Raw genomic sequence first — 12,400 nt, 5'->3', positions numbered from 1 at the left:
CACAAAGGGAGTAAAAAGTAGTTGTGACTTGTTCACCTCTTTCACTGTCGCCCTTTGCCGACGGATTTGCTAGTGTGGAGTTTATTTACCTATTCGTATATAACAATCTATGTGTGAAACAATGTTACCGTTAAAACATGATGGATTATGGCCATTCCTCAATTGAATAGAAAAATCAAGTCACAAAGGTCCTTGGCCGTTACAAATTTTGGCGAGGTTATAAACAAAGCAGACTGTTGTCACCTTACCTTACTTTAAACATAACCATTAGCCGCTACCAAAAAATGTAAACGTATATCTATACTCTTCTCAAGTGGTTAACCATTTAGGATCTGTTAATTTCGTTTATCTAAGACAATAATTGTTATTACCTTTCGTAGATATCCACCATCAACCAGGTACTTGTGTTCCGTATTTAAGAACATTAAATTAAGTCTAATCACTAAGCTGTATGCAAACCTCATCAATAATATAGCATTGCACGCTTTTATTCGTCTTAATGCTAAAACGAAGGTAGCTCAGAAACGAGGGATACATCGATATAACTATTATTTACGTTAATTTAATTAAAAGTAACTTCTCATAAGAACATAAACAAAAAGAAAGAATAATGAAAAGAAAACTATTTCCAATTTTTATTATTATCAAGAACAATTAGCTTGCCTTATATGCTTTGCGTTGACCTTAGTAAATTATGGGTGGATAAGTCGCAACATGTGTCAAGATATTTTAGCTCTTGATTGCTGATTATGCTGGAGCAAATAGATTATAAGTGTCAGCAATTACCTACCTCTAGCACAGCATTTTAGTTAGATAATGCCAGTTATTTAAAGTTAGCATATTCATTTATAATCCTTTTTGTTTACGCCAAGATTAAAGTTTGTTCTAATAAAAAAAATTGTACCTACATATATTATAAGTTATAACAATATTTTTCTAAGTATAGAATGAAAGATAAAATGATGATTGAATAATAGAGCAGCGTCTATTTTACATGTTTGCAATTTTAAAAACTATTATATTAATAGGTAGTTACTTTCTACAATGAAAATACACTTTCCAAAAACAGAATAAAAAGGTCACTTATTTCTGTATAATTTGTAAACACTCCAAATGTAAGACATTTAACAATGTGAGTATCATAGATGACAAAAGGGTTTGTGCGTGAAGAACTGTGGCATGTGCCACGAAGCGACGTGGTTTTATCTACGAGCTCCGCGCGCGTCCTCTCACAGCGTGGCACACACCATGCAATAAAAAATCCCTTCCTCACATAAAATTGAACTCGTGCTCATCCGACACGCAACAATTGGACGCCACTGTGGGGATACGTTTTGACTTAAAAAGTGAATTTTATTTTTAAAAAACGCTCTTTCCCCCATTCTAGCGGTAGTTTAAAAATGCCATAATGCGTCCCTGAACGAAGCGCGCGCGCCGGCTGAAGATATAACACGCTTGCGCATGTGTTTACCGTCCCCTAGTAATTTAACTTTTTTTTTCAAATTTAGTACACATTTCAATACGTTGTAGAAAAAATGCATTGCGAATTTTTTACAAATTTTTGAATGGACACTGTACGAGTAAAAAAAATATACATTATACCTTCGGATCGAAATCGCGGTCGAACGGTTGGACATTAAGGGTCCGGTAAGGGCGCAACGGTTTTTGTTACCCCCAGTGTCCTTTCTTTGTAAATATAAGAAGGGGCATGTCTCCCCGGTGTCTTGGTCAGCGTGGAATCTAATGTAAATTTGGTACAAAAAGTGGAATTTAAATAAGTACAGTTACCGGGGAACAAAGGGTCCTCAGCATAAAATCGATCGTTATTAATACCGGCCCCCTGACGACAAAAAAATACAGTAGCAATATTTAACATGAAAAACGCCTACTGTTTTAGTAATCACTTTGCCACCTCCCTTTGAGCACGACCATTAGATTTGATATTCTTTGATTTTCTACATGTACATTATTGCGAACATTAAAGCAACAAATATTAATTACTAGCTTTTGCTTGCAGCTCCGTCCGTGTAAGTTTTCCGGGATAAAAGTCCCGCTCTATATTGTCCCGGTATAGAAAGTATAGTAAGTCTCAAACTATCTCCATGCCAAATTTCATCGATATCCGTTGGGTAGTTTTTGAGTTTATCGCGTTCAGACAGGTGCGGCGGGGACTTTGATTTATAATATTTTTTTTAAACTTTTTAAGAGGAATAATTGCGTCTCACATGATTGTTGCGTAACTTTAACAGGTAACGCAGTGCACCCAACGAAAACTCTCAAAAGCAATATTTTTTGCCCGTTTTTGCAACATTTTCCATTAATGATTCGCTCATATATCTTCTTCGTTAAATGGGTTATCCAAGGCCTTTTTTTTAAACCAGTAGTTCCTGATATTATCGGGTTCAAATAAACAAACAAACTCTTCAGCTTTATATAATAGTATAAACGAAGGATTTCTGGAAGTATTACATATTTCGTCGAATATGATATAAATATCATCGGTAAATAAAATATACTTATAACGTATCAGTCTTTCGGCACGTTGGACGCGAAAACAAAGTAAAGATCTTACTATGAAAACATAGCCAGTGTCGAAACACCGATGTCGATGAAGAATTCAAGATATTAAATATTACTTAAACTATGAATATCGTCTAGTTATTAAAATTAAAGCAAGCTACTTCCCGTTTTTATTACGTCAATAATAAACAAAAAAATATATAAATTAAAATTTGTTTTTATGTAGATACCCCATTGAAATTTATTTGTCATCATAATTACATGAAAAACGTCACAACAAAAATAAAAACTTCATAGCAATAAAACATTAATATTTTTTTGCGTAAAATAAAAACGCAAGTTGAACTGTGCGTCCGCGTCGTATTTATGTGTGATTGTTAGTGTGTAGAGGGCACGGGCCCGGCTGCAGGGCTGGAAGGGGGGTCACAGGGTGGCACGGCCGCAAGGGTCCGCCGTCCACTGCACCACGCATTTACATCAAACGCTCGTTACATACAACCTCCGTGGACGTCGATAACCAAATATCTCCACGACATCAATGACTCTCTCGGGAATACTATGTCCCATTATGTAGCCCTATTACTATACTCATTATCCGTCAATATAACGTGCGTATACATACATATAATACAGTAAAGAAATAAAAATAGATAGGTAGATGATTTTACTTCTGAAATTGTGGAAGTGTACATTTATTTGTCGTGAAATAGACAAAAATATTAAATTAATAAACTTAACAACAATATCTCACAAATTAATCTTAAAATTTGTAATTGTCTTTTTACCCGTGACATGATTTACGTAAATATTACTTTAGTTAATAGCCAAAACGAATACGGGTGCTAAGCCGCAAACTCGGCTAAGTGAGTTTAGCTAGGCTCGCATAGCTCTGAGATAATATTTTTTCATAATTGTCTGCAGTCCGCATATACCATGTGTAATTCTCAGTTATACGAGATAAGCTGAACTAACTTAGTTGCAATTCTTGGTCTGCAACCAGCGTAAAACACAAGAGTAAAAATATGGAAATATGTGCAGTACGTACATAGAAACTTTGAATGAGATTGAACGTTAAAGTGCGACATCGAAAAATGTAGTGTATAGTAAGAGGGTTAGTTGCCCTAACCCTTTCGGTGGGTAGTGTGGGGGGCGGGCGGAGGCGGGCAGCGGAAGGGTTGCCGCCCGCGCGGCCGCTCGCCTGGGCGACTGGGCGGCGCGGCAACCACTCGGCGCCCCCTGTTCCGCTCACACTTTTACGACGAGCTTTTTTATCGTGCGTGCTGTCGTTTTTCCTTTTCTATTTTTTATGTTTATTTCCCCGAAACCATAAATTATGTTTGAAAGGAGGGAACACTCGGACGTTACAGTCGACAGGAACCGGGGTGATGTCTACTAAGTTTTCTGTTCTCTTTCCATTTTTTTCCCTTTTTTATGATATTTTGTGTACATGGCAAGCATGAGGGAGTGCAACGTCGCTATGGTGACTGTATTAAAATACGATAGAGAAAATCGTACGATTATCGATAGGTTGTCAATTGCCAACAAATACGTATGGAGTCAATATTAAGGTACAACAACGCTTAGTAACACGATCTGCAACTGTAAACACGCTTGTTTATATTCATTCAATATGTATTTGTGGACAAACTAGCGAGATGGACGCCGCGCCAATGTTTGCACGCCATAGCTGAATAATACGCCGTGTAATTTTATACGATGCTCGATGACTGAGTGCTGTCCACAAAATCAACTGCCATCTTATAATACTTGATAGTAAATATATCAGAACATGGTCAGAATCTATGGAAGAAATATTATTATTTACTAATAGAGCACATAAGATTATAAGAAAAAATAATTTATTGCAGCGAAGCACTAATAGAGTCTGCACGAAATTATGTTCGTCTCTATTTGATTTATGTGGAAAAAAAATTAACTATCCATTAGAGTTGTGCTGATTATAAGTAGGTATAGCAGTGCACTATAATAGAAAAAGTATGTTCCGAACTGAGATAACGCCGCGGAACAACGGAAAGTTCCCGCGTCTCAAGGGATTGCAGGCGTGATTAAGTATATGTATTATGATTGGCTTCTTTGGTAACTATTGAAACAACTACCGTTATTTTGTATTTATACGGGTATATTAATACTTCATATATAAAAACTCTTTCTATTTAAAAACTAACTAGTGATTAGAATAAAGGGTATTTTAAACTAGATACATTATTATGATTATAATTTTATTGGTTAAATGGTCCTGTGGAAAAATTGTAATGATAAGTAGATTACATCATTTTGACTTTTGTTAGTTAAGAAAATTAGGAGTAAATTGTACAGACGCACTCAATATTTCATATTTAAAATTTAAAGCAAAATGGAAGATGAAATTATAAACCAAGGAACTGAAGTAACCTAAAGCATATAACCATAAAGATTTAAATTTCTCTTAGAAACGTAGAAATATTAAGCTCATAAATTAAAATTATAATAATCTTACCAATATTCTCGCTTCTTATAACATCATTTTAGGATAGACTTGTGTCGTGGTGTGAGGAACTATGAGGCACTTTCGCTTCTTCAACACCCATAACTGAATTAAATATTCGCGGATCACAAAAAATACTCGGCGTGGCAAACGGATCTGCTTCCATAATTTCACTGATGACTTCTCACCCGCGACCGTCAAATCTAAACATTTAGAATCTCCATTTGTACTATAAAACTGGCATTAATACTGAGCTACCATCTTGTAGTACCATAAAATACAATAATGCCAGCAAATGTGATAATTGATTAACCGCAGAAAGTTAACAAAGCCGTGTTGTAGCCAACTAATTGGTTACCCTTTGAGTGCGCAAAAAAAACCGCGCCATATTGCGTCCAGCGAACTAACCACCGCGTAAAAGAAATTTACGAATAAAAGCCGGAATAGTTACACGGCGTATTTAAAATTAGAACCCTTTAGGGCGCCACACCAACAGACAAAGGGCCGAATGGCAAATTGCCGGCAGGTAGCGATAGCGAATATGCCCGAATGGAGTCCCAATAATTATTAAGGGCCCTAGTTTAATAAATGGCTCTTTTTCTAAATTATGAAGGGCTGATCGCGCCATACGGACATACCTGCCGCGAACCCTTCGTCCACCACATAATGAGTTAAAGCCCTTTTACTCGCAGTTTTTTTACAACTTTGTTGTAAGTGGATATATGTCATAATACTATATTCAAAATATAAAAAGAAAATTATTTAATGAATATTGGATGTTCTTAATAAAATACACGGAATAGGCAAGAAACTTCGATTCATTCGTATATTAATTAAATTAAGAAAGCTTTTTTATAAGTAAACTATTTAAGTATTGTATTGCAAATTTGGTTATAGCCTTGAGATAAGTAAATTAAAATCAATTATAGTTTTATAAAATTGTGGATAAAGGAACGTGAAAAATGTTTTTTTTTTTATTTCTTAGTTATATTACCTTGCCAATTTATAATAATTATCTCTAGACAAGATAGAAATTCGATTCAAACCTGAAAAAATGAATACCTGTGCATCTTATAATAAAAGTACTTTGCTGGCCTACTAAGTCATTAATATAATAATAAAATCAGATCTGTATTATATACTGTCCCATTGCTGGGCACGGGCCTCCTTTACTCTTGAGAGCGATTAGACCTCAGTCCACCATACTGGCCTAGTGCGCACTGGCAGACTTCACATACCTGAGAAATTCTTCAAGAATTTCTTCTTCAAGAATTTCTCACTCGAAATTCTAATTCACGAAGAACACACACATAAGTTTTAGAAAACTCAGAGGTTCATGGCCTAGGGTTTTGTAACGTGCCGACATCGTCTCGGCATGGCAGTCCGTTTCATTTCCAACTAGGCTATCGCCGCTCTCTGGTCATTAGACTTATAATTAAAAAATCTAGTACACTAGTAATTTCAGGAGAATTTCTTAACGCAGTTTAGATTTTGAATCTTCGGTATGATCGGCATGACGATAGACCTACCACATAGCCGCTGTTCAGTCAGTTTAAGATTCTGCAAAATGTTCTTACAATTTATATTCATAGTTAAACATTCTCATTGAAACTAAATGCTAAGTATTTAAATTTTCTTATAAATAAACACTACGATCAATCACATAATATAATATAAGCCTAGATCTGTAGTCGGAAAATTCCAAGTTACAGATGCATCTCACTTATAAAATATAATATGTAACTAACAAAAAATCTAAAAAGTTACTATTGTTCGATTGTCGCATAGAAAATAATACATGAAACGGTTAAGAGTTTGACAACAAACCCCTTTTGCTCGGAGGCAATAGAGTAGATCGCGATGACTTGTAATTCTGATGTTTTCGCTGTTAAAATCGCATTTCCTGAACTAGACATTGATCGAAGCCACCGAAGCGAGCACGAGAGCAATACTGATGGCCCGCAAACAAAGCCTGTGGCGCAAACAAAGCGTTCCGAGACTATTTAAAACGAATCCCTTGGAGGCACCTACGCATACATTGACAATATTCGGCTTTGGTCTAAGTTATAAAAGCATTATATCATGTGTATATTATGGGAGATATGAATTCTTCACCTATCGTCATATATTGTTAATTATATATTAACCTAATGACAAAGAGGTACATAATTTAAAATACAAAATTATGCAACATACAGCGAATAATATATATACGAGTAGGTACATCTGTAAGTAGGTACCTAAATTAAAAAATTAGTTTCACTTTTATTTTCAAATAGTTAGGTACTTATTTTTTAATACATACGCATCAACGAATCATAATACAGGTATGATATTTCATATCTTCATTATAATAGTATAATGTATAGACATTAAGTATAAAATAGAAAGATATTTGTGGCATCAATAAATATGTAATACAAATATTGAATATGTACCCGTATTATTTAAAACATTGGTGTACGCTTCAACTCACTGCCGCTCATCGCTCGTACCACTTGTTGCGGAAGCTCGTAGGACGCTTGGCTGAGTATTTACGCTGCTGCTATTAGCAACAATCCTTTACCGCCTCAAGCCTTTCGGGAGCGATAGACTATGAACATTTCTAATACTCGCAAATATTTTGGGGACAAACACAAAAGCTCTTTGTTAGTCTACCAGCAATTACATTTAAAACATCGTCAACAAAGCAAACACATTTTATACACTTTTGGATCTATATAGATTGCATCTTATATTTATTTTATAATTATCGTTAAACTGCACGTTGCTTATTAATAAATTTTATCTATCTAATATAATTTTATTCCATTCTTACTTAAATAGTACCTATGGTAAAAAAAACATAAGCCTTATCTACACGTATTAACCTATGGCTATGAAACAGCAGTTAGTGCTGTAAGCTAAAAACGTTTGCGTATATTTTCCTACCCTATGGCAAAATCTCTACCTTTGGCGTCTAATGAAGTTACGAAACCACTTAATTTTAAACTCTTATTTAAATTGTTTAGTGAAGGAATATAAACAAAAATCTGATTAAATAACAACGTGTTTAATAACAAAGGCAAATGAACACCAAAAAAATCAAATGCTCGAAAACATGACTGATGGGCATGTAAAACACCTGTGGGGTCAACATTGCCTGCAATATTATATTTAAACAAGGACATCTTTAGATAATTATTATTTATCAGAATTAGTAAACATATACTATCGATATTTAGATAAGTATTGCTTTCTACTTATGAAATATTGTCAGACAGTCTCATATTTAGGTTTATTCTTCATGAAAATATTATAACTTGTTTATTATCACGACGTACTACAGAAAAATCACAGATATTTTCAAAATGGCAGTGTCTTTAAAACCAGTCGCAAACGTAATTTCGACTCTAGTTAGTCGCTGACACATGAACCCGCATAATTTGAAACTGTTTGGTACAGTTTTAGTAGGATTTTTTAAAACTAGGCCTGAATGAAAAACGGCCTATACTAGGGTCACACTAACTTATAACAAAATATGAATGAGTTAAATATTAAGAGCTTTTATTGACAATGAGTACGACCGCTTTTAATATTCATTACACATACAAAACACAGAAGCATATTTTTTTTTAAACATGGGACTATGAACATGGTATAGATATTAGTTATTACCTATCAGAGGGAGATGGTATATTATGTAGAGATGCAAAATGTTGCACCAAACTTTTCACAATTTTTGTATGGTGCAAAACAATATTAAGAGACCCAATTTTATGAATGAGCACATCAAATTCTGCACTCGTAAAAAACTATACTTTTATGTCTGAAAGGTTCTTAATAATTTTGTGGAAATATACAAATTATAAGTAAGTTCACGCGAGTCTAAATTTACACGTGAATGTAAAATGTTATTAAAATGTAATTTCTTTATCTAGTACAATAATTTATATATGTAACGCACTTCACGCTTGATCAGGATAGTTTGACACAAACCAAGTACCCACGGAAAAAGCATTTCTTATCCACTTTACCCCATACTGCGCGTCACCTACTTAGAAGCCAAATTCTATGTCTGCATTAAAAATCGTTCTATTCGCATTGTTATCTATTAACACTATCCACCAAAGTAGTTGACCAAATGTACGATTCTGGACACAAATGCCGTTCATTAATACATGTCAAGCAAAGACTGTGAGAGACGTTTGAACTAAGATCACATCATTAATATTGAGCAGTACACGTAGGCGGTGCCCGTCGAAAAGAATAAATTTCATGGAGAAGTGCTTTCACCCTTTACGACTCGCATCTATTTGTCAAATAGAAGGGATCTATGTTGAATTAACTCATGAAAGGAGTCAGCCTCTAGCTACTGAATTGTGTTTTTCGTCTGCGACCTATTTCGGTATTTCAATGCTTGGATTTTAATAAAGGCGGCCGATTTAACGGTTGCCTCGTTTTAAAACTTTATTAACATTAATGTATTTCCCAAAATAAGGATAAAGAAATTATTTTTATTGAGATACTATTGAGTCAAGATGGCTAAAATAGAAAAGTCCTTTTGCAAATAGTATTTTGTTGGAAAATTCGTGGATACGTGATATGTAAAAACTGGTATAAAAAATCTAGATTACAAATCAGAAGAAAGTTAACTCCATATCCACACAATGTTATAAATTAGCGGGTGTGTACTTATTTCAAACTTCTGAAAACTTATTAGACTGGCAAAGATACCAAAAAGTGATACGTTTCCCTTCCCATTACAACTACCCTTTGTACATAAGTATTTTGCAATCTAATAGCAGGCATCACTTTGTAACGCCGCAAGATTAATGTGTATTTTTAAAGGCTGTAGATTCAAAATAACTTTTACCAGGTATGACGCAGTTTGGTTCGCCCATTTTTATTTTTACTTCGTTAAGTAATTAAACAAAATGTACGTTTCAATGGGGTACAGTAGAACGCAAACGCAACCCATTAGCGAGGCTCGGCGGGGGCCCATGATCACTTCGCTCATGTCAATTTATGTGCTTTGTTGCTTTGTCCACCTCACAATAGGCGCATTTTATAGCATTCGGCTGCTGGACACCCAGATTAACATCTATGCATGGTTTTGGCTTTCTCTCGTTTTGTGCAAACACACAATAGCCTAACCGGACGAGCACCTGGCATTAATAGCTGCACTGTAAAATATTATATTAAAAAAGTGTAAGGTATTACGGCAATATTTTATAGATGTTTAAAACTGTTTAAAGTTTAGAATTTTTTACATATTTAGAAATATAAAATCAGAAAAATAAAACAAAAATAAGGACCATACATTAATAAACAATTTATTGCTTATCAAATTATTGACAACTAAAAATATATCTCTTAAAATATAACACTGAATGTAAATATTGACCTTTTTATTCTTTTTCTATAAACAAATCACCCTCATCCATGACAGTATTATGAGAAGCTTGGCCGGGCACCAGCTCACCGTGAACTCTGAACCTATACAAACATGTGTAGACAGAGTGGCCCCAGTTCGATAACACTTTCACTCGTATCAGATAATATCCTTTGGTAGAAGGATGCAAGACGTCAAAATATTGTATGGGTTTACCCTCCTTGTCGTATTCAAAAGTTCCAAAGTCATGTGGGTATGGATCAACTCGAGACTCCAAGCCTTCTATTTGAAACAGTCGAGGCGCTGATGATATTTCCCTAGCAAATAATTATTGATGTTTAAAAGCAAACATAAATTATGTAAATCGATACAACCATCTACTGAACATATTATATTTATTGAACTAGGTATATCTGCTTACACGCACAAAGATTGAGTCTACCTAAATGTGCGTTAAAAATCCTTAAATTTTACGTACTGAATACTGAGAGTTACAACAGGCGGGCAACATAACAAATGAATTCCATTACGTATTTATAATGATACAATAATTGAAGTAACTACTAAAATGTATCTTATATTTAATAACAATAATTATATAATGTCTAACATCAACATTAGTTAGATACCTACACACCTGGTCGGAGATATGTGCGCTGATATGTGCTCTACACTAACGCCAGTCACTTGCACAGTTCCCAACAATCGAATGGTGGCTTCCCCTTTAGAACCTCTAAAAGCCCAGCACTCTCCAGGCAATGTGCCGGGACGGATTATGACGCTGGCCCCTAGGCACCCTCGACATACTAAGGCAGTCAGAGTGTGGAGCGCCCAGCCGACCGGCGATTCGTGAATCACATGTTCGATAGTGTCGCCGGTGTCGACGACTCTCCCACCTGCAGACTCCAGCGCATAGTCCGTAACCTTATAATTATTTTTCAATTTTATATATTGCCAACATTCTTGGTTTTCTATCCAACTACGGTGTGGTAGTGTTTAATAGGAGAGAAACTTAAGCTTCTCGTTGTCAACGAAATGGCAATATTAAAATGTTGCCAATATCTTAATATATGTTCACTATTTATTTTTTATGTTATAGAGCATTATTATATGCACCTGTCGATCATAGTCATGAACATCAAGTGCTTGGTGGTTATTGCGGCGTGGTGGTTGCAGTGCGTCTCTGGCTCGTCCAGCAGCAGCGGTGGCGGCTGGTATCACTGCCGACATGCGTTCCATTTCCCCTTGCAACTGTTCGTGCTTGCGATTCACCTAAAATACTTAGATATTCTTAATATGTTAGTAATATGGTAACCTAATAATCAAGAAAAAAAAATGATTCACAGATCCAAAACAGCGATGGTAAAACGTGTGTGAAGTCATAGCATCACTTCTTATTTCCTACCATGTAATTCTTAATTAAACTTATTCGCTAACATCAGTTGTTTTCTATAGTACTAACGCATCTGATAAGTATAATGAAATTATCAGGGTATTGCAACCAGAACCAAATTGGCTAATATAATATAATATAATGATAATACATTAGCGTTGGTAACTTTAGTTTCTGATCTAGAAGTTATTAGTACGTAACAATAGGTAAATATATGAAACACATTTTATTACAAAGTGTAAAAGGAAAGGGCCATTTCAAAGTCGGACAGACAGACTACGTAGAGTCAATATTAGACGTTCGTTTATAACCTTTAGTTAGGGAACCAGAACAAACACGCGTAAAATAAACTAGGTAGACACACGCCTTTTATCCCCGAAGAGTTAGATAGAGGTACATTTAGCAACAACGCCTTTTTACCCGCGAAAAAATAAAGGCAGAATCGCAATTGGTGTACCCACTTTTTGGCATAAATATTCCGTCTCATGTGATAGGGGGAAGCCTATCACCACGTACAACACAAATTCTAGAATGCTCAGGGCTAATATTGAATAGAAAAGCTCAAAGGCACTTTGCCCAACCCGGGATTCGAACCCAAGACTTCAGCGCAGTAGTCGTTGATACCGCA

General features: G+C 35.2%; 1 protein-coding gene across 1 annotated transcript; it reads right to left on the bottom strand.

Annotated features, from left to right (window-relative positions):
* Window positions 1–10,352: 10,352 nt before the first annotated feature.
* Window positions 10,353–12,129, bottom strand: LOC119190167 (SUN domain-containing protein 3-like). The gene is made up of 3 exons (XM_037441447.1): window positions 11,496–12,129; window positions 11,017–11,303; window positions 10,353–10,696 (listed from the first exon to the last, which is right to left on the bottom strand). The coding sequence occupies exons 1-3, from the start codon at window positions 11,616–11,618 to the stop codon at window positions 10,396–10,398; spliced, it is 711 nt and encodes a 236-aa protein (XP_037297344.1). The 5' UTR covers window positions 11,619–12,129; the 3' UTR covers window positions 10,353–10,395.
* Window positions 12,130–12,400: the final 271 nt, after the last annotated feature.

This window comes from Manduca sexta, chromosome 22 (assembly GCF_014839805.1).
Source record: "Manduca sexta isolate Smith_Timp_Sample1 chromosome 22, JHU_Msex_v1.0, whole genome shotgun sequence".
NCBI classification, from domain to species: domain Eukaryota; kingdom Metazoa; phylum Arthropoda; class Insecta; order Lepidoptera; family Sphingidae; genus Manduca; species Manduca sexta.
The sequence above is the reverse complement of the archived record's forward strand: the minus strand, read 5'-3'. Positions and strand labels throughout refer to the sequence as shown.

Excerpts from the sequence above, each read along its gene's own strand:
- LOC119190167 (XM_037441447.1), bottom strand. The coding sequence starts at position 11,618 with ATGGAACGCATGTCGGCAGTGATACCAGCCGCCACCGCTGCTGCTGGA. Across the intron at positions 11,304-11,495 it reads TTCATGACTATGATCGACAG|GTTACGGACTATGCGCTGGA; the intron begins GTGCATATAATA and ends AATAATTATAAG. Across the intron at positions 10,697-11,016 it reads GCGCACATATCTCCGACCAG|GGAAATATCATCAGCGCCTC; the intron begins GTGTGTAGGTAT and ends ATTATTTGCTAG.